The 24,501-nt window shown below is 37.2% G+C and overlaps 2 protein-coding genes across 5 annotated transcripts in view; both read right to left on the bottom strand.

Moving 5' to 3' along the window:
• Positions 1-12,610, bottom strand: part of Rab18 (RAS oncogene family member Rab18) — a 248,239-nt gene extending 235,629 nt beyond the window's left edge. For all 3 annotated transcript variants that reach the window (XM_067782397.1, XM_067782399.1, XM_067782398.1), the window contains exons 1-2: positions 12,451-12,610; positions 12,196-12,367 (exon numbers count right to left, since the gene is read on the bottom strand). In XM_067782397.1, coding sequence (XP_067638498.1) covers positions 12,196-12,367; positions 12,451-12,509 — 231 coding nt within the window. In that variant the 5' untranslated portion in view covers positions 12,510-12,610. The remainder of the gene's footprint in view (positions 1-12,195; positions 12,368-12,450) is intronic.
• A 3,511-nt stretch (positions 12,611-16,121) lies between these two features.
• On the bottom strand, positions 16,122-21,198 carry LOC137250105 (uncharacterized). 2 transcript variants are annotated; one of them, XM_067782401.1, is made up of 8 exons: positions 20,958-21,198; positions 20,719-20,887; positions 20,420-20,532; positions 19,238-19,688; positions 18,457-19,168; positions 18,296-18,395; positions 16,722-17,084; positions 16,122-16,662 (listed from the first exon to the last, which is right to left on the bottom strand). In XM_067782401.1, the coding sequence occupies exons 2-5, from the start codon at positions 20,875-20,877 to the stop codon at positions 19,154-19,156; spliced, it is 738 nt and encodes a 245-aa protein (XP_067638502.1). In that variant the 5' UTR covers positions 20,878-20,887; positions 20,958-21,198; the 3' UTR covers positions 16,122-16,662; positions 16,722-17,084; positions 18,296-18,395; positions 18,457-19,153. The 2 variants fall into 2 exon arrangements, with proteins under 2 accessions (XP_067638502.1, XP_067638501.1); XM_067782400.1 differs by having other exon boundaries at positions 18,296-19,168.
• Positions 21,199-24,501: the final 3,303 nt, after the last annotated feature.

A 24,501-nucleotide genomic window follows, 5' to 3' on the forward strand; every position in this document is an offset into this window, starting at 1 on the left:
CACTAGTCACTAGGTGTGTTCGCACGAAAACGCTTCCAAGTGGACCGCAACCGTAGACCCATAACAGCAGACCGTAACAGGTTTGAACTCATCTCAAGTGCTATTGATAACAAATTTTTTAATATTTCAAAACAATTTGATTATCTTAAAGAATATTCAATAAACTCTGCAATCATCCAACAACTATCTGAATTTTGCTGAAAGTTCTCCGAATGTCAACAACAAAAACAATGCGTCAACTTCCCCGTCTTGTCCTATCATACACAACAACAACTCGTGTGTCGCCAGTATGCAATCAAATCCTCTGCCAATATCAAACGGTATTTCTTCCAATAATGTTCGTGCTTTGCCTACATTTCCTTCTTCGTCTATATTAGGGTTAACCAAAATTAAAAGTGTGGCTGTATTAAAGCCCCGACACATAAACAGTTTTTCATATAGATGAGTTTAACAAAAGCTTATGCATTATAAGGAGATTGCACGTATTTTTATGGAGAACTGTAGAACGGCTATCTGATATTGAAAAGTAGCCAACTCCGAAATTTTGTTGCAAGCACATCATAAGAAGAAGAATTTTAGATTTGCTTTGGCTAAGGGTGTTGGCACACTTTGCAAGTGAAATTATTTTTCCCACTGGTTGGTAACTTTTCTAAAATTTTTCGCAATTAAAAACTGCAATATAACAATCGAATACGACACAAAATATGTTAGAAAGTACTTTTGTTGTATAGAGAGAATGCTTATAACAGTGCTTTGCGAAATTTTGCATGTGAATGGGCAAAGCGTAATAAACTTCAATTGCCAAGTCTGAAGTTCCTTCATATTTACAAACGCCGACCTTTAAGGCCGCGGTACAATGACATTTTTCATATAGATGCGTTTAACACAAGCTTATGCATTCCAATAACATCGACACAATCAACCAAGATGTTGCGTTTGTAAATATGAAGGAACTTCAGACGTGACAATTGAAGTTTATTACGCCTTGCCCCTCTTACAACAAATATACTTGCTAACATATTTTGTGTCGTATTCATTTGTTATATTACAGTTTTTACCTGCGAAAAATGTTAGAAAATTTACCAACCAGTAGGAAAAATAATTTCACTCGCAAAGTGTGTCAACACCCTTAACCAAAACAAATGTCACATTCTTCTTCTTATGCTTTGCTTGTAACAAAATTTGGGAGATGGCTACTTTTCAATATCAGATGGCGCCAGTGTCGCTCATTCAACCGTTCTCCATAAAAATGCGTGCAATCTACTCATAATGCATAAGTTTGTGTTAAACTCATCTATATGAAAAAGTACTTATGTGTCGGAGCTTTTAGTGAGAGCGCGATGATCGTACAAATCACTTGATGCACGATTAATTCGCCTATTAGCAAGCAACGAGGCAACATCATATGAAATAATTTTGTTTATTTATGCGCAAGATTACGAAATTTCGCGCATAGTTAGCATAGCCGTACGCAAACAATCGATGTTGCTACTCTGCTTGTTGCGCGACAACTAAAGATGAAAGAGCATAACAAATACATGTGAAGTGGCGCCAATAATTATTCAACTAAATGATTAACCCTGGTCTATATCTACATATTCTGAAGAATCAGATACGCAAAACGAATTCTCAAATAATCAATCTACTGTTTTAAACTCTCAACATCCATCCACTTCTACACATGAAAACAAACAGTCGCAATCATCAAAGGCTCTCACTAATAACATTTCTACTTCTACTTGCACATTGGCTTCTACAACTTCTTCTACTTCTACACTTGCAATTCGCAACCGCTCGTGTCAAATGCTCTCACTATTAATAATGATACTTCTCCAAATACATCAACAACAATTAAGGTAAAGCCTAATGCTAACTCCAAGCAGAGAAGAAACGTCACAAATTCAAGCAATCCGATGCCTACTACTAACAGTGAGTCATCAAATACTGCTGCTCTGCCTTCTTCCCCTACTTCAATTGCAAATTCCGCTGCCAGCGCTCTTACCAAATCACATCTGCCATCAAATGCCCGCAATACAGTAAAGCGTATCATAAATACACCAAAAGAAAAAATTGTGAATTCATCTGTTGTTAGTGGCAATAACAATAATGCCGAGTTAGACGTTTTCGTACCGTACAAGTGGATTCATATATCTTCATTCAAGCCATCTGTTTCATAGGAGAAAATTGTCAAATACATCTCCAAATCGATGCTTCTGTTTTGGCTTGTTTTAAGCTGGTGAGGTGGGATGCTGACAACAACTCCTTGGTCAGGGTTTCTTCAATTTACCAGATATTGTATGGTCAGATTTTCAAAATAATGGCATTTTGACACCTACCAATGTTACGCGTTCTAATGAAATTAGCCTTATAGATAATATCTTGTTGTAATCTGATCCAAATTAATAATTTATTTAATACTCTCTCGAGGTTACTTGATCTTATAATATATCAACTCTCTGAGAGTACTTTTCCTGTATGTCTATCTGATAGACATAACATACCTAGTCACTCATCTACATAACTTTGATGCTATCCCTATGTCCCCTGTTTTAAATAAATCTTCTTTCAACTTTCGATCTACTGATTTCGGCGAGCTGAACAATGTATTATTTGAAATTAACTGGGGAAAGCATATTTATCTCTAATTACGTTAGTATTACATTTCAAAGTACAGTGCCTCATTTTGGTCCCAGGCTTCATAAATTACCATGGTATAATAAAACTCTTAATGGTTAAAAAATAAACGTAACAAACTCAATAACTTATTTAAGGCAAATACAGATAATATCCTCCTCAGAGAACATTTCATTACCAGTGTGCGTCAATTTAATGTCCTCGACAAATTTCTTTATAATCGTTATATGGGTAGGCTCGAAAACGAGCTTAAAGAAAATCCTAAAGCCTTTTGGAACTTCCGCTCTAAACGTGGTTCGACGAATATCCCGATCTGCATGAGCTTTAATGGAGTAAGCTCTCAGTCTCTATCTGAAACAGTCGAGTTGTTTGCTGAATTTTTTAAATCAAATTTTGCGCTCCGGGCTCTGTGACCCTTAAACCCTTGTTAAAATGTGACAGTGATGGCCTCTGTGCCTTTGTACTGAAGTTCTGTAGTTTATCTTTGTGCACCCCTGTTCGGCATATATTTTTTGTACAGAGACTCATACCACAGAGAATATCAGTGATTCAGAGCTTAATATTGTTGGTTATAACCATGCAAGGTGTGATTCACACAGCCGACACACAGGTGGTGTATTGATATATATTCATAAATTGATTAGCTTCAAAGTAATATACAACAGTAATATAAACAATAATGTGGTGTGTTGTGCTGAAAACAACGAGAAGCACAATTAAGTGGCAAATTGGTGTAGTATACCATTCACCGAATACAAGCGATGCTGAGTTCATTAGATACATGGGTGAAATGCTGGACGAATATTTTAATGAAAATGGAAACAATGTCATTATTGGTGATTTCAATATAAACATGAATGTAAGGTCAACTTACTCAAACCAGCTAAACCAAACATTCACATAAATGTCAATGAGACAGTTAATCAATTTTAATACAAGAATAACCGAATCATCACAAACCAAAATAGACCTTCTCTATAGCAATAGTGGTGATATCGAAATACAAAACTTAGAGAATCAGAGAATATCAGATCATGAAACAATTTGTATCAAACTGCCTGTACAAAAAAACTACAAAATGAGAGTGTATGATAACCGCTTATGCTGGGACAACTATACGGGGGAAAATTTATTAAATCATCTTAGGAATTATAATCTGGCCGAACTTACAAACTGTGACATCGATGAAAAAGTCATAGTCATAAATAACATTTTGGAAAACGTAATGGATACGATAATATTTGAAAAGCAAGTTCAAATCAAAATAATGAATAAGTGGTACGATCGTGAACTTACAGAACTGAACAAGCAAAAATTTGAACTTTACAAGTTGGCAAAGATATCAAACTCATGGGAGAATTACAATGAAATAAAACGACACTACAAAAGAGTAATCAAGTTTAAAAAGAAGAAATACATGGAGAATAAAATCACAATCAACAGTAACAACCAAAGACTGATGTGGAAATGTCTAAAAGATGCTGTAAATATGAACAACGAGAATTCTTAAATAAAACGAGTTTTTATAAACAACACTTATGTTGAGGAAGATTATTAAATTGCAAGACAATTAAATCAGTTTTTTATTGAAAGTATAACAATAATACGTAGTAGTATTGAAACCATTATGCCAGTTGAAGCTGAGGTAGACATAAATAGAAATTTATTTGAACTTAAAAATGTAAGTGTTGATCAGTTCTTGCGTACAGCGGCGACATTACAAAATAAATATGGTGGAAGAAAACTATTAACAGAAGGTGTCATTAAAGATAGTATGGTATACTTAGGATACTATTATACTAGCATAGTTAACGAAAGCTTTAATAGTGGTGTTTTTCCAGCATGCTGGAAAACGTCGACAATTATACCAGTTGAAAAAGTTAAATGAACAGTAAAACCAGAAGAAATACGGCCAATAAATACGTTACCTAGCGATGAAAAAATAATAGAGAAAATTGTAAAAGAACAGCTGCTAGAATATGTAAATAAATATGAAATTATTATTAGCGAGTAATCAGGGTTTAGATCAAAACACTCCTGTGAAACCGCACTGAACATGGCGATAGCAGAGTGGAAAGAAGGAATGTCTTGCAAACTAGTAACAGTCACAGTTTTTCTTGACCTTAGAAGAGCTTTTGAAACTATTGATAGAGATATGATGTTCAGGAAATTATATAACATCGGCGTCCGAAATACAGCTTTAAAGTGGTTCAGAAGCTACCTTACAGGATGGATGGTTATGAGTAAAATACACTCAGTAGTTGACAATGTAACCCTAAAAATAGCAAACATCCCATTAGAAAGAATAAACCAAATAAAATACTTAGGAGTTATAATAGATGAAAGATTAAAGTTTGATGAGCATCTTAAATATGTAGAGGGGAAAGTTTCAAAGAAGATTGGTTTTATGATACGGACGTGCAAGCACATAAGCCGATACTATAAAACAATGGTTTATAAGTCTATCGTTGAACCTCATTTTATATATTGCCCAACGATTCTATTTACAATAGCTGATTCAAGGATAAATACGTTGCAGAAAAAACAAAATACCGTGATGCGATTTATTTTAAAGGAGCGTTTTGATACTCCCATACAAGAGCTACTAAACAGCTTGAACTGGCTTAGTGTAAAACAGCTTGTGTTATATTATACTTTGAAATTCATACACAACATGAAATTAGGAAACCTACCAAATTATCTAAATGATCGTGTAAAATACAACATCGATGTCCATAACTATAACACAAGAAACAAAAATAATTTCCACTTGCCAATTGTAAAATCCGAATTTGATAAAAAGAGTATATATTTTGAGGGATTAAGAGAATACAATGAACTTTCTAGGACTTAAAATATTGTAAAAATATGAAAGAGTTCAAGAGGCTATTATACGAATATTGTAAAGGAGTACCTATTAGGTAAAAAAGAAATGCATTTTATAACTCAAAATTAATTATGCAAAATCCAAAGACTGTATAACGTATAAATGTGATCTCATAGATTTAATCTAAGTCTAAAGACTGTAATAAATAAAATAACTAACTAACTATTCAATATATCCCTATCCTCCGGAACATTTATCGATAGGTGGAAAAAAAGTTCCATATGTCCTATCTTTAAAGCTGGCAATAAAAATGTTGGCGTATAATCATAGCCAAAAAAAATAGTTTTTAAAATTAGCTTCAGCTTTTTTGACAGATAGCTCATAGAAAATTATGTCAAAAAGCTGCAACTAAATTTAAAACCTATTTTATTTTGACTATGATTATGCGCCGATGTCTCTAACTATAGGCCTATCGCCAAACTCAGTTTGCTCGAAGCTTTTTGAAAAAATTATAAAAGAGAAGCTAACTTTTGTCATCAAAAGCGTTATTGAGTCGTGCCAACATGGGTTTGTGGCTGGCCGCTCGACTGTTACCAACCTAGCGTCGTTTTCTGATTTCTGCATCTCTGCATTTCAGGATGGCTGTCAGGTAGATACTATATACACTGATTTCTCAAAGGCTTTCGATAAAGTTTCACATACAATTTTATTATTTAATCTGAAATGTATTGGATTTCATTCTGTCTTCTTATCTTGGTTAAAATCTTAATTGTCGAATAGGTCTCTGTGCGTCGAAATTGAAGACTGTAGGCCCCAATATTTCTTGGCAACGACCGGGGTACCACAGGGTAGCATTCTTGGTCCTCTTTTATTTTTGCTCTTTATTAACGACATTGGTCCCTGCTTTAATTCGCCTGCCTTCCTTTTATATGCAGACGATCTTAAGATTTTTCGTAGAATTATGAAATGCTCCTACAAAATGAACTAAATAATCTTGTCGTTTGGTGTAATGCCAATAATCTCTACCTAAATGTCAAAAAATGTTTTCAAATGTCTTTCTCTAAGTCGTCTACCTTGCATACCACGCCCTATGATATTTCAGGTTCAAAGAAAATTCATTAGATTTTGCTAAATTTCTATCAACTTTGGCGATCCAACCCCATCCTACTACTCGCGCTGCAAGCTTATCAATCTCCAATCTCTTGAAACCAGGAGAGCTGTGCATCTACTTGTTGTTGTTGCAGCAGTGCTGTGCATCTACTAATGTTTGTTTATGATCTCATCGCTGGCTCTTTGGATTGTTTAGCTTTCCTAGCAAAAATTACTTTTAATGTACCTAATAGGTGTCTTCGTACTTTTTTGCCCTTTTATTTGCGTGTCTGTAGAGCTAATTATTGCATGTTTTTTCGTGCGCTTACTGAATTTAATAGACTCTCAGGGAGTTAACTTTTTGATTTCGCTTTGTCGAGAAGTACGATCAAGTCTTCTCTGGAATTGTACCTCTAATTTACTTTTTATATATTTATTTAACTCATAGTTTATCTTTTTTCATGGTAATTGCGCTTATGAGTTGTTAACCAACAAACATTTAGGTTAGAAAACGATTAGAAGACGAATCGAATTCTAATGTATTTCTCTAAGCTAGAAGGTGAGAGGACGATTTGCGAAACTGTCGCAAATTATAGCATTCCCGACAAATAGGGAACTTCGTTCTTGATATCGAGAAAAGGTTTAGAATTCTAATCGAATTCTAACGTCAAATTCTAATGAGTTTCTAATGAGAATTTTCAAGTGATGTCCAATTAAATTCAATTATTTAAAATCAGCGAAATTTTCATTGTTTCATTATATCAAATACGTTTATTTGGTTATAATCTTCTGTATTGTGACGAATTTACTGCAATTCCCCTTATTTTCAATCTTCTGCTAACGTTCGTATCGCTAAACTATTGAATAAATAACTCCAATATTGAATAATGGAAAAACGGCCTTTATTAAAGTACTTCACAATAATACTTAAACTTTGCAAAGAATAGCTTGCTTAATAACCAAACTGATTGATAGCTCAAATGAAACTGATTTCTCGCCTCTACTGTCGCGCCTTTTATACTTTTTGATTTCTCATTGCATACTTCTAGGCTTTTCCATTCCAGAACTTACTAGTTAGTGATCAGCTACAAAATCGCCAGCCACAACTACGTTTATAACTTCTCATTTGAGTAATACTTGCGCAAATTATTGCCCTCTCTTGTGAGCAATTTAGATAAGATATATGCATGTGTTTGTGCATTGCTTTTCCGCTGCTCGTATACGTACATATGTGTAGGCGCAATTATTGATTCGTTTATGTAGATACATAATGATTGATCTATGGATGTGCATGGTATCACTGTTTAGCATCGGCTTAGAGATGGCAGTACCCCTTAGTGTTGCTAATATTGTAACAGTATTAAGAATGAACATATTTCAAAGGCTTTTTCTATTATAATAAATTAAAAACGTACTTAAAGATTGAGCTCAGCGTTGGTTTGAGGTACGGATGAGGAAACGTTTTCTTCATGCGATTCAAGTAGCCCTTCAATAATCTGCTCGCTTTCCTTTTTTAACCTTTTTTGATTCATTTTCACTTACTAGTATTTATTATTATAAATAAAAAAACTTATTTCGCAACTTTTAATATTCCCACTGTTGTTGTTGTTGTAGCAATGTTTCGCCCCACCTAATAGCTGCGACCGATCACAAATTGTCATCAATATCCTCCAAGGAAACTTGCTGTTTCGACAGAGCTGGACCATAATGAAAGGGGTGTTAGAGGCGTTGGTTCCACATTACAATTAAAGAGATGGTTGGTGTCATGTGGGGATACATTGCAAGCGAGCCATACATTTTGTATGTCGGGGTTGATTCTGGATATGTAAGAGTTTAACGTGTTACAGTATCCAGAACGAACTTGAGCCAGACTGACTCGCGTTTCTCTGGGGAGTATGCGTTCCACTTCCGCAAGTTTTGGGTACTGTTCCCCGAGTACTGGATTCACCAGGCAATTCCCGGCATAAAGGTCCGACGCCTGTTTGTGGAGTTCACCAAGGACTTGTGTTTTTTTTGCTTAATATGGCTAAGTTCTCAGGTGCCGTATTTCCTCAAAATGCTTACGGAGATGACTCCTTAAGTCCCTAGGCGGTGCTGGCTCATCAATCAGATGTCTGTTGGGATGCCCAGGTTTCTGGGTATTCAACAGGAAATGTTTGGTTAGCATCTCATTTCTCTCCCTGATGGGGGGTATTCTCGCCTCATTATGTAGATGGTGTTCTGGGGACATAAGAAGACATCCCGGGGCGGTTCTGAGCGCAGTATTTTGGCAGACCTGTAGCTTCTTCCTGTGGGTAGTTTTTATACTTGGCCACCATATAGGGGACGCGTAGCACACAAACGGCTGGCCAATTGCTTTGTATGTGGTAATGGGCGTTTCTTTGTCTTTTCTCCAAGTACTGCCAGCAAGGGATTTGAGGATTTTATTACGGCTCTGGATTTTCGGAAAAATTTTGGGGTGTAGGACAGTCGGTAGCGTAGTGCCATCGACGTGGATGTTCAAAATGGTCGACATTTGGGACGTCCAAGTTGTAAATAGGGTAGCGGATGATTTAGACGGTGATAATGCCAGGTTTCGCGAGGCGAAAAAACTGGAGAGATCAGGGAGGTAGCCGTTTATTCTGTTACAAAGCTCATCGATCTTTGGGCCCGGGCCTGTGGCCATTATTGTGCAGTCATCGGCGTAAGAAACGATAGTAGCTCCTTCTTGTGGTGAAGGTAGTTTTGATATGTAAAAATTAAACAAAATTGGCGATAGGACACCACCCTGAGGCACCCCTTGTTTAATTCTTCTTGGCTTTGATATTTCGTCTCTGAATTGCACCAATGCCTGCCGACCACCCAGATAATTTGCGGTCCACCTTTAAAGACATTTGGGAAGGGTAGACCCTCCCAAGTCTTGCAGTAACGTGCCATGGTTGACCGTATAAAAAGCTTTTGATAGGTCTAGCGCTACGAGTACTGCTCTATGGTGGGGCTTCTGATTTAGACCACAATTATATTTCCACTATTTTCATTTTGTTTGTATGACACTAAGAATGAGTGATCATCTCGTGCAAATAATTGATAAATGTGTCAACACCGCATTTCTGGAGTTATTCGAATCGTTTCACAGTCGAATCCTAACCTAGTTCTCTAACCTAGTTTTTGATTCGAATTGCATTAGAGAACTACATTAGAATTCTAAAGTGAAATTACAATATTTCTCTAACGTTAGAAACTGTTTTTGCTGGGTAAATAGTTTTAATATCTTTTTAATACCTTGTATCTAGCCTGTAAGATTTTTTTATCATAGACGTAAATATATCAAATCAAACATGGACGCGCCAAATGTGGACCATATCGAACATCCATGGCGATGGCACCACGCCCCTTCCAGTGGCCATCCCTCCCTCCCCACCACAAAGTTCCAGGAGCTTGGGGTCGCCAGAGCCTCCTCTGTTAGTGAAACAGGATTCGCCGGTGATAGGTGAGGATGACAATTGGGTTTGGAGAAAATGTATATCGCGCTGGCAACCTGAAGGGTTGCGCTACACAGCCCCTTGACAGGCATACATATCACGGGTATATTCTTACCCCTTAACCCGCTGGGGGACCCTCTCATTATGGTCCACCCCTATTGAAACAGCAAGCTTCCTTGGACTCCCGTTAGAGGACATAGATGACAATGACCTCTGCAAGGGGATTCAAGGGGTTGTGTAGCGCAATATATAGCTTCTCCAACCCAATTGTCAACCTCAGCTTCGAGCGGCGAATCCCATTTCACTAACAGACGAGGCTCTGGCGACCCCAACCTCCTCATGGAACTTGAGGGTGGGGAGGGAGGGATGGCCTGAAGGTTTAATGTGGCCATTAAATCGTCCCGAGATGGTCGGGCCAGCACCTTAATGGTGCTGTGTTACCGGAGCGTATCGGATCTGTATCCGACAAAGGACCATCACATCGATAACACTCCCCAAAGCCTTCGGGGAGTAACCTAATCGCTACAACAACCAACAACAACAACCTCTGCAAGCTAGCCTCTCATCAGCATAAAGTACTTCACAATAACACTTAAACTTTGCAAAGAATAGCTTGCTTAATAACCAAACTGATTGATAGCTCAAATGAAACTGATTTCTCGCCTCTACTGTCGGGCCTTTTATACTTTTTGATTTCTCATTGCATACTTCTAGGCTTTTCCATTCCAGAACTTACTAGTTAGTTATCAGCTACAAAATCGCCAACCACAACTACGTTTATAACTTCTCATTTGAGTAATACTTGCGCAAATTATTGCCCTCTCTTGTGAGCAATTTAGATAAGATATATGCATGTGTTTGTGCATTGCTTCTCCGCTGCTCGTATACGTACATATGTGTAGGCGCAATTATTGATTCGTTTATGTAGATACATAATGATTGATCTATGGATGTGCATGGTATCACTGTTTAGCATCGGCTTAGAGATGGCAGTACCCCTTAGTGTTGCTAATATTGTAACAGTATTAAGAATGAACATATTTCAAAGGCTTTTTCTATTATAATAAATTAAAAACGTACTTAAAGATTGAGCTCAGCGTTGGTTTGAGGTACGGATGAGGAAACGTTTTCTTCATGCCATTCAAGTAGCCTTTCAATAATCTGCTCGCTTGCCTTTTTTAACCTTTTTTGATTCATTTTCACTTACTAGTATTTATTATTATAAATAAAAAAAACTTATTTCGCAACGTTTCATATTCCCACTGTTGTTGTTGTTGTAGCAATGTTTCGCTCCACCTAATAGCTGCGACCGGCTGCGTGGTTCCACATTACAATTAAAGAGATGGTTGGTGTCATGTGGGGACACATTGCAAGCGGGGCATACATTTTGTATGTCGGGGTTGATTCTGGATATGTAAGAGTTTAACCTGTTACAGTATCCAGAACGAACTTGAGCCAGAGTGACTCGAGTTTCCCTGGGGAGTATGCGTTCCACTTCCGCAAGTTTTGGGTACTGTTCCCCGAGTACTGGATTCACCAGGCAGTTTCCGGCATAAAGGTCCGAGGCCTGTTTGTGGAATTCACCAAGGACTTGTGTTTTTTTTCTTTGCTCTTGCTCAACTTCGTTCTGGATACTGTAGCAGGTTAAACTCTTACCTATCCAGAATCAACCCCGACATACAAAATGTATGCCACGCTTGCAATGTGTCCCACATGACACCAACCATCTCTTTAATTGTAATGTGGAACCAACGCGTCTAACACCCCTTTCCTTATGGTCCACCCCTGTTGAAACTGCAAGTTTCTTTGGACTCCCGTTAGAGGATATTGATGACAATTTGTGATCGGTCGCGGCTGTTAGGTGGGGCGAAGCATTGCTACAACTACAACAACAACAACAACAACCTCTGCAATAGCGTTTATTAATAGAAATCGAAAATTTGGAATAAAAAATTACGCGCTTAATATACAAGTAAGTCTGGTAGCACCGTATTTTCTCAATTCACTGCGTTTTCTTGCATTGTTTTGGAAACTTTAATATTAAATTGTGATCAAACTAAAAGCCTCCTGTGGATGGGGGTGATGTTTTTAGGATCGGGGTTATTCCAACCCCCTTCCTCTCCCTCCCACACCAACAAAACGCCTTCTACTGTACCCTTAATGTATAGACTACCCCATATTTACCTTTCTGTAAAAGCTCGGAGTAAGACTGCGGAAACGTTCGGCGCCTGCGGTATCCCAAAGGGCCAGTTTATATTCAAATCCATCTATGTTAACAACTTTGCTCTTGAAGTCCATGCCAATAGTTACATCGTGATTGTCATCAAATTTATCATTAACGAACCGACGGATGAGGCTATGGAATTTAACCATTAGTACTTACTGGCAAGATATTATGATTTTTAAAGGTGGTTATCCCACACTTGAAATATATTTTACCTGGACTTTCCTACACCACTCTCACCTATTATTAAAAGCTTTATAGCTCTATCCTTCATTTCATTATATTACAAATACCTCGGTACATATAAATAAAATTCCGAAGTTATTGAGTAATAAGGATGCTTTATTTTCGATAATAAATGTGTTAGGCCGCGTGTATGTCGTGTAGCGACAGCGACGCTACACGTTTTTTGCATTCACATAAATTTCAGACAAGTCAATTGCTTGTGACATGCATACGATATATCGTATGACTATTCTTCTTCTTTCCGTCGGTTGCAATAAGCATATGAATTATCAAAAGATGTATACTGGAACGATTTTCTGTCATCCGTTGTCAAATTTGGTTTCGAGACAAACCAGTTTGGGCGTTGTGCGAGCATCAGTGCCGATTTTCCTTCGTTTCTTCGAGAACGAAAATCAACCATGATGGTGGCACAACGCCGAAACGGTTTGGCTGTTGTTGTTGTTGTTGTAGCAATGCTTCGCCACACCTAACAGCCGCGACCGATCACAAATTGTAATCAATATCCTCTAACGGGAGTCCAAGGAAACTTGCCGTTTCAACTGGGGTGGACCATAAGAAAGGGGCTTTAGAGGCGTTGGTTCCACATTACAATTAAAGAGATGGTTGGTGTCATGTGGGGACATATTGCAAGCGGGGCATACATTTTGTATGTCGGGGTTGATTCTGGATAGGTAAGAGTTTAACCTGTTACAGTATCCAGAACGAAGTTGAGCAAGAGTGACACGCGTTTGCCTGGGGAGTATGCGTTCCTCTTCCGCGAGATTTGGATACTTTTCTTTAAGTACTGGATTCACCTGGCAGTTCGCGGCATAAAGGTCCGACGCCTGTATATGGAGTTCACCAAGGACCTGCTTGTGTTTTTTTGCTTCATACAGTAGGGTTCTCAGGTGCCGTATTTCCTGAAACTGCTTACGGAGATGACTCCTGAAGCCCCTAGGCGGTGCTGGTTCATCAATCAGATGTCTGTTGGGATGCTCAGGTTTCTGAGTATTCAACAGGAACTGTTTGCTCAGCATCTCATTTTCTCTCCCTGATGGGGGAGTATTCTCGCCTCATTATGCAGATGGTGTTCTGGGGACATGAGAAGACAGTTCGTGGCAATTATGAGAGCAGTATTTTGGCAGGCTTGTAGCTTCTTCCAGTGGGAAATTTTTAGGCTTGGCGACCATATGGGTGACGCGTATCACGTAATCAGCTGGCTAATTGCTTTGTATGTAGTCATGAGCGTGTCTTTATCTTTTCCCCAGGTACTGCCGGCGAGGGATTTGAGAATTTTGTTACGGCTGTGAATTCTCGGAACAATTGCGGCTGCGTGCTCACCAAAATGTAGATCCTGATCAAACGTCACACGCAAGATTTTGGGGTGTAGGACAGTCGGTAGCGTAGTGCCATCGACGTGGATGTTCAAAATCGTCGACATTTGGGACGTCCATGTTGTACATAAGGTCGCGGAAGATTTAGTCGGTGATAATGCCAGGTTTCGCGAGGCGAAAAAACTGGAGAGATCAGGGAGGTAGCCGTTTATTTTATTGCATAACTCATCGATCTTTGGGCCTAGGCCTGTGGCCATTATTGTGCAGTCATCGGCGTAGGAAATGATTGTGACTCCTTCCGGTGGTGAAGGTAGCTTAGATATGTAGAAATTAAACAAAAGTGGGGATAGGACACCACCCTGTGGCACCCCTGGTTTAATTCCCCTTGGTTTTGATGTTTCGTTTCTAAATTGCACCGATACCTGCCGACCGCCCAGATAATTTGCGGTCCACCTTTTAAGACATGGGGGAAGGGTAGACCCTTCCAGGTCTTGCAGTCACGAGCCATGGTTGACCGTATCAAAAGCTTTTGATAGGTCCAGCGCTACGAGTACGGTTTGGCTCGAAACCAAATTTGACAATGGATGACGGAAAATTGTTCCAATATATATCATTTATTCTCCCTGTCGGAAAATCAACAAAACAAAATAAGTCAATTATCTAAAGACTATCACTATTTTTACCACCTATTTTTATGAGTTGGTTAAAAAGAAACCGTGAAGTTAAAATAAAGCATATGTAAGAGTGAAAAGCGTAGATTCATCTGTCATATTTCGCTATCGCTCTCGTACTTTCAGTCTAAATGTTTTTTCAACTTCTTACAATGTACAATTTTTGTGAAAAGTTTAAAGGGCCAGTTATACTGTGTAAAAACACAGACCAAATTAGAAATTTATACCATTTCAGCAATTTATTACGCAATTCATCATGTAATAAATTGCAAATTTAAAAAAAAAGCGTAATAAATTGTTTCAAACTGCAAATGTAATACTATGTTCAAACAGAAAAATTAGTTCAGGCAATATCAATTCAAATTGAGTTGTGTTCATACAACTCAATTTAGCTTACACAATAGTAATTTGATTGCCGGTTGGCTCATCTCTACAGCAACAACATACCTGTGTTCAGAATGTCAAAATGTGCGTGTTGGAATTTGGTGAATGGAATGGAATGAAAACATAAAACTTTGTGTGTTGTAAGATAATGTGTTCAATGTTTTGGTTTCATTTTGAGTTTGCCATCCTCTTTTGACAATTCCTACTCCAGTGAAATGAAAACAATAATATCAGCTGATGAGATGAGCCAACCATATACCCTGCAAAAACGCTCAACGTCATTTTACTAGTCATTTTACGGTCATTGTGACTTTCTGCAGCGGTTATATTCATAGACACGTTTGCATGGGCGTGATGAACTTTTGTGACCAAATTTTCCGTTTCGTTCCTATTAATGTGATCGTGCATTCCGCTCCCACTTATAGGATGTGAGCATAGCACTGTGCTGCTCACAAACGTCACAATGCTCGTCAATTGGCGGTCATTTGTCCGTCATTTCACTCTACATTTTCGAGCTATTTGACAATCAATTTTACTGCGGTTTTACCATTTATATAACCGCCATATAACGTGAATTTTACCTGCAGATTTACTTTACCTGGAGCAGCCATATGAATAAAATATGAACCAAAAAAATTGAATTTTCAATATTTATTATTTTCAATATTATTATATATGTACATGAAATTGGAACTTATATTAATCCAGTTCATATAAAACAGAAGAACTTTAATAATAAATAAACTCGCTTAATTGGTTTTTGTTTTCCAATCTCTTCTAAGCGAGCAAAAAAATAATATTAAGCTTTAGACAAAACTCCAATTATTTGAATAATCTACAACTTAAAGCTTAGTAGAAATTCAGATCAAGAATATTCAAAGGTGTCGTGGATCCGATTGCTGTCGTAATTGATGAACTTAAAAATGTACGACTAGTAATTGAGTCAGACTTATTATTGTTCTAAATCTAATCATTCAAGCAATAATTCTGCAACCCATAGCAGGAGTATTGATTGGTTTTAAATCTAATTCCAACAGCAATCGTACCACGACATACTTTATTATATATGCACATGAAATTGTAACTTAAATTAATACAGTTCATATAAAGAAAAGTAAGTACTTTAATAATAACATAAACTCTCTTAATTGGTTTTTGTTTTCCAATTGAAATCTTTTCTAAGCGAGCAGAAAAGATTTTTAAGCTTTAGAAAAAACTCCAATTATTTGAATAATCTACAACTGAAAGCTTAGTAGAAAATCAGATTAGGTTTACTCTTTTTTCAGATCAAGAATATTCAAAGGTGTCGTAGAATCCGATTGCTGTCGTAATTGATGAATTTAAAAATGTTCGACTTGTAATTAAGTCAGACTTATTATTGTTCTAAATCTAATTATTCAAGCAATAATTCTACAACCCTTAGCAGGAGTATTGATTGGTTTCAAATCAAATTCCGACAGCAATCGTATCACATCCCTTATTATATATGTACGTGATATTGCAACTTAAATTAATACTGTTGATATAAAGAAAAGTAAATACTTTAATAATAAATAAACTCTCTTAATTGGTTTTTGTTTTCCAATTGAAATCTTTTCCTGTGCAAGCACATCGCTAACCTGTGTTGGCAAAAGATTTGATTATACTGTCTTCGATAGATAGTCGGACGAGTCGTTACTCGGCGAAGTAGAGATGACCGTTGTGTCGGTGGCAGCTGTTACCACAGCAGTTTCTAACTTTACACCATCCGTACAGTGTGATGAATGCTTCACTGCCTTGGCGCCAGCAATTTTTGCTGTTTGTAAAGCTTTAGCTGTAATGCAAATATATAGATGGGTTAAAGTGGTTTTCGTATGTTATTCAACAACTCACCCTATACCATCATCACAGCCTCCTCATCGATTTTGAATATGGGTACTGTTTCAGTATTCAGACCCAGTTCGTTTGATGCAATATTTTCGATTTGATGAATATGTATACTATCCGTTAGGCAGACAATTAGGTGCGTTCGATTCATTCATATACTGTGGGTAGTTGAGCCGTAGACGCAATTGATATATTGTAACATTTGTAAACAGTTGGGTTTCTCTGCTGTCACCATCACCACTAGAGAGCTATTGAAGAAACGCTCGACCAAGATATGTTGCGATTTACACGCATAGATTTTTGCCACCTTGTCAGTTATTGATGGAGAAAATGCGAAAGCCATATTTACCATCCAATACGGAAATGGAACTGTGGAGGAAGAAACATTTTATAAAATTTAATAAAATCAATAAATGATAGTTGTGTTAAAATGGGGTAAAGTATCGTATGTTAAAGTATAGCGAAGTTTGAATAGGTCTCATTCTTCATTCTTAGAAACATGTACGAAGGTACCTCGTAAGATATTAAAAATCCTCAACGCTTTTTTGCAATAACTTAAAAAAAACTCATATTCATCAAATTTCTCTTTTACTTCTACATATCAATAGCTACCTTTACCACCAGAAGGAGTCACTATTGCTTCTACACCAATGCTATTGTTTCCTACACCGATGAGCTTTGAAATAAAATAAACAGCTATCTCCCCAATCTCTCCAGTTTTGTCGCCTCGCGAAATCTGATATTGTAACCAACCAAATCATCGGTGATCTTATTTAAAACATGGCCGCGCCAAATGTCGACCATATGACATTACCCTACCGACTGTCTTACACCTTAAAATTTTGGGTGCGACTTTCATCAGGATCTACATTTTGGTGAGCACGCAAGCCGGGACTTTTAATTTTAATATTTTTATGGTAAACTAGAGGTCCTCACTAAAATTTGGCTTTGTAGTGATTTTTGTTATTTTAATTGTCTAAATTAGCCGTTCTAATATTAAAATCGCCACTCTCAATACAAATCAAAAAACAAGTATGAAAAAGTTGTTAACGTTACAGTGCTTAAGGATATCACCAAATCTCGGCTGCCGTTCCAAAAACTTCCTTTCTCAGAATTCGTTTGAAGAACGCCCTATCTTAGAATTTGTTTCATAAACACTCCAGCTATTGTCAAAATGTGTTGTATTTGAGCTCAGATCGGTCATTTTTGAAGCCAAATCTGAGTTAGGGCATTCTTCAACCGAATTCTGTGATAGGGCTTTTCTAATATACGGGGTTATTCAAATATTTTCTGAGAAAGGTGCTTTTCGAAACGGCACCCGAGAGCGGGTGATATTGTTGTAGCAGTGCTTCGATCCACCTAACTGCTACAACAACAACCGGGTGATATTCCAATCAGCAGGCGATATGGATATAAGGTTTCATTTAGTTGTCCCATTTTTACTGAGCTTTTGTTTTTGTGCCTTTCGTTTTACGGATATGTTTAGATATAAGTTTTTTTATTAACTTTTAAAATAAATCCATTTTTAACTGCCCGCCGTTCAAACTCTGAACCATATTGTACATATTGTATATTCTTACGATTTCAATGAGAATGATTTCCCACACACTGAGCACGAGTATGGTCGCTCGCCGGTATGCATACGTATATGGCGCTTTAGCTTAGATGAAGTTGTAAAATCTGTGAATTAACGATCAGTAAAATGAATATCATTTACAATCACAGTCTTATAAACCTTTACCCTTGTTGCAGAAATTGCACGTATATTTTCGTTTAGGTTTTGGTGGCTGCTGAATTTTAGTGGCCAAATTTTGCTTTAATTTAGCCTCCTCCTCCTTTAAGGCTGTCATATTTCGCTCCCGCGTTTCTGGATCTTCGTCTTTGTGCGTAGTTAAATGCGTACGTAACTCCGTAAAGTGAGGAAAAGTTGATGGGTAAAACTCACATCTATGAATATTTTTGCCCAGATGTGTACGTAAATGCGACAGCACTGGATCGCTTACAGCAAAGGTGCATTCGCAGTATTCGCATTTGTATGGTTTTCCACCGGTATGAGTACGTATATGACGGCGTAGATTTAGAGCGTAGGTAAAGCTGTTTTTTTAAAAAGCTTGTTGTCGCTGAAGTTTCACTGCCTTTTTGAGCGCTTTGAAAGCTTATGTGTGATGATGCATCATCACCACCCAAAGAACTATTAGACTGATCTTCGCAATTTTCCTCTAGTATAGTAGATGGTCTGAGAAGTCTCACCATTTTCAAAGGTGAAGTTTGTAAAGTGGTATCGCCCACTATTTTGGAGTCCCACATTTTAGATGGCGCTTCAATATCTTCTAGTAGTGTTACATCAATACTTTTTAAAGGAGTTTCATTATCCAATTGATGCTGCTCCTGTACGCATAAGTCATGCAATAGACGTTGCAGTGATTGTGCTTCTTCATCTATTTCTTGTAGTTCTAAGATTATATTATTAAATTTATACCACGCAATCTTATCAACTTTCAATATGTTGTATATTCACTTACCTTGTTTACAAGGGATTTTAAAATAGTTCCATCGGCGCTGCGCTTTTTAGCATCTTCTTTAACCATATCCTTGTTCTCGCTATGTATGTACTTAAATAGTGTGCTGTCAGGATCGGATGCTGTTTTATCACACATTTTTTCCAAAGCCATAAAACTTTCATCAGACGTACGTTGCTGTTGGCATTCAAATATAGTTTCGTCACAAGATGCCTTAGTTGAAAAATTATAAGGAATCCTCTTTATAGTGTTTGCATTGTTGGATTTATTTTCATCCTCCATTTCAAATAGTTTGTTCATTGCATTTCCGCTAACAGCAACGTTACTTTCGTGTTGATCAACATTCGCTACATGAGGAGCTGCGCGTGCTTCTAGCAAAGTTTGTAGATCCACCTCTAAATCCAAGCTAAAGCGTTGGCAAGATACCGGCTCTTTAGCAGGCGTTGTAGCCTTTCTAAATGTGTTCGTGAATCGAGAAAAAAATGTTGAAGGTATTGTTTGTATTAATTTTTAATAATAGGTATATATTACCATGCTAAAGTGATTTATCTTTTTAAAAGTAAAGTAATAAAGTTCTACAAGCTAGTAGCTACTTTTTAGTCAAAGATTTGGAAAAATTTCAAATTCTTATATAGTAAGCCAATTTACTCTACAGTATTTAAAACATCCATCTCCATGCTCACTCGAATGGCTCATCATAAACAAGCATGCAATTTTAATGATATATTTATAAGCATTTACCGTTGCATGACAAGTAATTTCTTGACTTTTGCACGCCAAGCTTTATTTGCTTGAAATTTTTCCAATCCAGACATTTGTATTCAGGAAAATTGAAAAAGAGCAACAAACATCCAAGTTATATTTTGTTGAACCACAGCAGACAAGGCGCGATAATCTTCCAGGGTTTTCGTTACGAAATATCTTTTCCAGATAAGCTTATACCACTTGAGCACGCTACGTTGTGTTATTATTTTATCCAATAGTTTCTTAATGGTTGCCCCATCATTTGAAATTGTGGCCTTACCACTGGAAGGAACAATATGCTTGTCCATATTACGTGAACCCAATGTAGTGCGTACAGCGTCCACAATTGAATGCGAGGTATTGATGTTGGATATGATGAATATTTTTTACATAAAAACTCATGTACCCAATACAAGTTCAGGCATACCGCCGATAACACACCTTTTAAACGACGTTGTGTCCAAATCACTTAGCGGTTTTTCTTCTATGATTTGTAGCAATTCTTCAACAAACGTTGGATCATGTATGGGATGCGACCAAAGTGGACCGCCCATCTATATTTGGGAATATAAGAAACAATTTGGTGTGAACAATTGGTGCCAGTTAACTCTCTGAAAAAGCGACTGACGCGCCTTTTTGAACGGACATAACCGTTTAAACGGTTAAGCACCAATTAAGTAAGAAGGAAAAAATTTGATTTATTCGAGTTTAAATACTTAAGTGGGATAGTTGAAACTTACATGATGTTTATCACCGCAATGCGCACAATTTGTATTAACATTTGGTCCAGTTGGTATACCGAATTTTTCTTCCGCATTGCCTTTATCTGAGATCTTGCTTTTTACAATACCCATAGGCTGTAGCGTATAGGTATCACAACCAGTGCATTGAAATACCATTCATTGTTTGCTGTGTTCATAATATAAAGATATGGTAAGTAATTGTTTTGTGGTAAAAGGCCAAAATGCTGTATACCAACCTCATGCTATATTTACACTTCGCTTGACTACTATGCATACGCACAAATACGCGTATATAAAAATTGGCAGAAATGCTCAAAAGTGGCTCAATATATTTTCCATAACGATTAGAGTGCGTTTCAATGCAATGCAATAGTATACGCAATCCCATCTCAGGGCAGCATTTCATACGCAAAGGCACAAAACTATATTTGGCATTGCAGGCTTCAGGCGTATTGCCTGCCAGCACAGCCATATCATTCGCAGATACATGTAATGAACCCCCACTCGTCAGTGATTGTATAGCGCCATCCAGAAAGCGATTCGGACAACCATAAGGATCTAGGTCTATAACATCGAAACGCTTCTCATATGAAGTTGAAAGGTACATGAGAGTCCTATTGCGAATTTTATTATTGATTATTACAGTTAAATCACTAGCTATTGATTCGTATATCAAACCTACATTGCATCCCCTTCGCTTGGCACAATTAAATGTTCCACTCCATTGTGTCGCATATTTACGCTAATGGAATCTACTGCCACCTTAGATAGATCATTTGCAACAATTTCACGCACGCCTGCTACTTCTTTTGCATAACTTATGCTACGTAAACCTGTTGCAGCAAGCGCTTCCAATATTCGCAGTTCATCGTCGTATTTTACACCACCAGCCCTGTATGGTTTCTTGTCATTAGCATTGCTTGCTTTCCTTTGTATTTTGTGGATTTTTATGCGCCGCCGCTTCCCGCTCTCTTATCAACCGCTTTGAGTATACATTAAGTACTGAAATACTTAAATCACGATTAAATTCGTGTACTGGATTGTAGAATACGGCCCCGCCGGCAATAATTTCTGTAGTGCTTTCTTTGATCACACGTTCGAGTGCTTTGTCGTTCGTAGCGATCTGTTAATTCATAAAATTTAGGGCGATTTTGTTATTAACGCGAAACATATATTTACCTTATTTTCAGATATTTCCTCAAATTCCATTTTGGCTTTAAACTGCTGTGCAAGTTTTTGTTATCAGCTGTTCGATGGTGGCATACGCTGGCTGCTGCTTTCGTTGAACAGTGAATCGTGGAAACTGTTTCAACAGAGGAAATATTTAAGCATTAAAGATGCACAACACTGTTTTTTTATAAATCAACGATGATAGCAAGCCTTGGGAGGTTGTTGCTGCTGCTATCGTGGCCTTGCATTACCCGGTTGCTGTTGTGGTATATACCTTGGTATAACTGGATGTGGCGTCATTGCCCCACCTGGTCCAGTTGATGCGGACCACGAACAACAACCACCACGACCTACACTGTTTGGGTTCACTTTGCTGCTGCAAACACACCTCCGTCACAATAATTAATGGAGACCATGGAGGGGTATCTCAACAAGAGAGGCTATTTTATTGCACACATAGCCGTTTTTTTACACCGAATTTTCTAATCTTTTTTTTTTTCAATTTTGGATAATAAATCTTAATGGTAACAAGAATTTTTTTCTTGTATGTATGTGGAAATCAAAATTTACTATTCTGCATTAGAATTGCTCACGATTATTTATACTAGGCTATTACATATTTCACTTTATTTCTTTATAAACATGCACACATTGATATGAGTTTTTTTTGCTAAAACACACTTTAGTAGACCAAAAAATATTAAAGAATGCGTATATTAATTTCTGCAAAATGTAAATCACACAAATTGAAAAAATTTTCCACTTTTCTGCAGAATTAGAAATGGCGGATTTTTCGCACGCAAAAATGACGTATTTTGCTATCCCTATGAAAATAATAGGTGCGAGAGAGCACGATACATTGTGGGAAAGCAAAATTTGTCAGCATGCTATTTCATTTGCACAATTTTTCATTCCAAATCGTCACCCCTGTCAAAAATTCGTGTGGCTGTGTGCGTTTTTGGTCACACGATTTTTGCAGGGAACATATTGCCAATTAAAAAAAAATTGCACATATGGTCGAAATTTGGCGCGGCCATGTTTTAAATAAGATCACCGATGATTTGGTTGGTTACAATATCAAGTTTCGCGAGGCGACAAAACTGGAGAGATTGGGGAGATAGCTGTTTATTTTATTACAAAGCTCATCGGTGTAGGAAACAATAGCATAGGTGTAGAAGCAATAGTGACTCCTTCTGGTGGTAAAGGTAGCTATTGATATGTAGAAGTTAAACAGGAATTTGATGAATATGAGTTTTTTTTTAAGTTATTGCAAAAAAGCGTTGAGGATTTTTAATATCTTACGAGGTACCTTCGTACATGTTTCTAAGAATGAAGAATGAGACCTATTCAAACTTCGCTATACTTTAACATACAATACTTTACCCCTTTTTAACACAACTATCATTTATTGATTGTATTAAATTTTATAAAATGTTTCTTCCTCCACAGCTCCATTTCCGTATTGGATGGTAAATATGGCTTTCGCATTTTCTCCATCAATAACTGTGAAAAGGTGGAAAAAATCTATGCGCGTAAATCGCAACATATCTTGGTCGAGCGTTTCTTCAATAGCTCTCTAGTGGTGATGGTGACAGCAGAGAAACCCAACTGTTTACAAATGCTACAATATATCAATTGCGTCTACGGCTCAAATACCCACAGTATATGAATGAATCGAACGCACCTAATTGTCTGCCTAATACTATGTTCGAACAGAAAAATAAATTGAGGAAAATTCGATTTGAATTGAGTGCTGTTCATACAACTCGATTTAGCTTACACAATAGTAATTTGATAGCTGGTTGGCTCATCGCTACAGCAAGAACATACCTCTGTTCAGACTGTCAAAATGAACACGCACATTATTAGGCGAATGAAATGGAATGAAAACATAAAACTTTGAAATTTTTGTGTGTTGTAAGAAAATGTGTTCAATGTTTTGGTTTCATTTTGATTTTGCCATCTTCTTTTGACAATCCCTACTCCAGTGAAATGAAAGACATAAAATCAGCTGATGAGACGAGCCAATCATATAGTTCAGCCATGCGTAACTGACGTTTAAGTATACTCAATAAACACACTTTACAATGTTGCATTTGCAGTTTGAAACAATTTATTACGCAATTTTTTTTAAATTGGCAATTTATTATATGACAAATTGCGTAATAAATTGCCCAAATGGTATAAATTGCCAATTTGGTGTGTGTTTGAACCTAGTATAACGGATAGTATACATATTCATCAAATCGAAAATATTGCATCAAACGAACTAGGTCTGAATACTGAAACAGTACACATATTCAAAATCGATGAGGAGACTGTGATGATGGTATAGGGTGAGTTGTTGAATAACGTACGAAAACCACTTTAACCCATCTATATATTTGCATTACAGCTAAAGTTTTACAAACAGCAAAAATTGCTGGCGCCAAGCAATTGGAAAAGGCAGTGAATCATTCATCACACTGTACGGATGGTGTAAAGTTAGAAACTGCTGTTGTAACAGCTGCCACCGACACAACGGTCATCTCTACTTCGCCGAGTAACGGCTCGTCCGACTATCTATCGAAGACAGTATAATCATATCTTTTGCCAACACAGGTTAGCGAT

This window comes from Eurosta solidaginis, chromosome 4, assembly GCF_040869045.1.
Source record: "Eurosta solidaginis isolate ZX-2024a chromosome 4, ASM4086904v1, whole genome shotgun sequence".
NCBI classification, from domain to species: domain Eukaryota; kingdom Metazoa; phylum Arthropoda; class Insecta; order Diptera; family Tephritidae; genus Eurosta; species Eurosta solidaginis.

Coding starts and splice junctions, on each gene's coding strand:
- LOC137250105 (XM_067782401.1), bottom strand. CDS start 20,877: ATGGTATTTCAATGCACTGGTTGTGATACCTATACGCTACAGCCTATG. Junction 20,533..20,718: donor ATTGCGGTGATAAACATCAT/GTAAGTTTCAAC, acceptor TCCCAAATATAG/ATGGGCGGTCCACTTTGGTC. Junction 19,689..20,419: donor GACACAACGTCGTTTAAAAG/GTGTGTTATCGG, acceptor GAACACATTTAG/AAAGGCTACAACGCCTGCTA.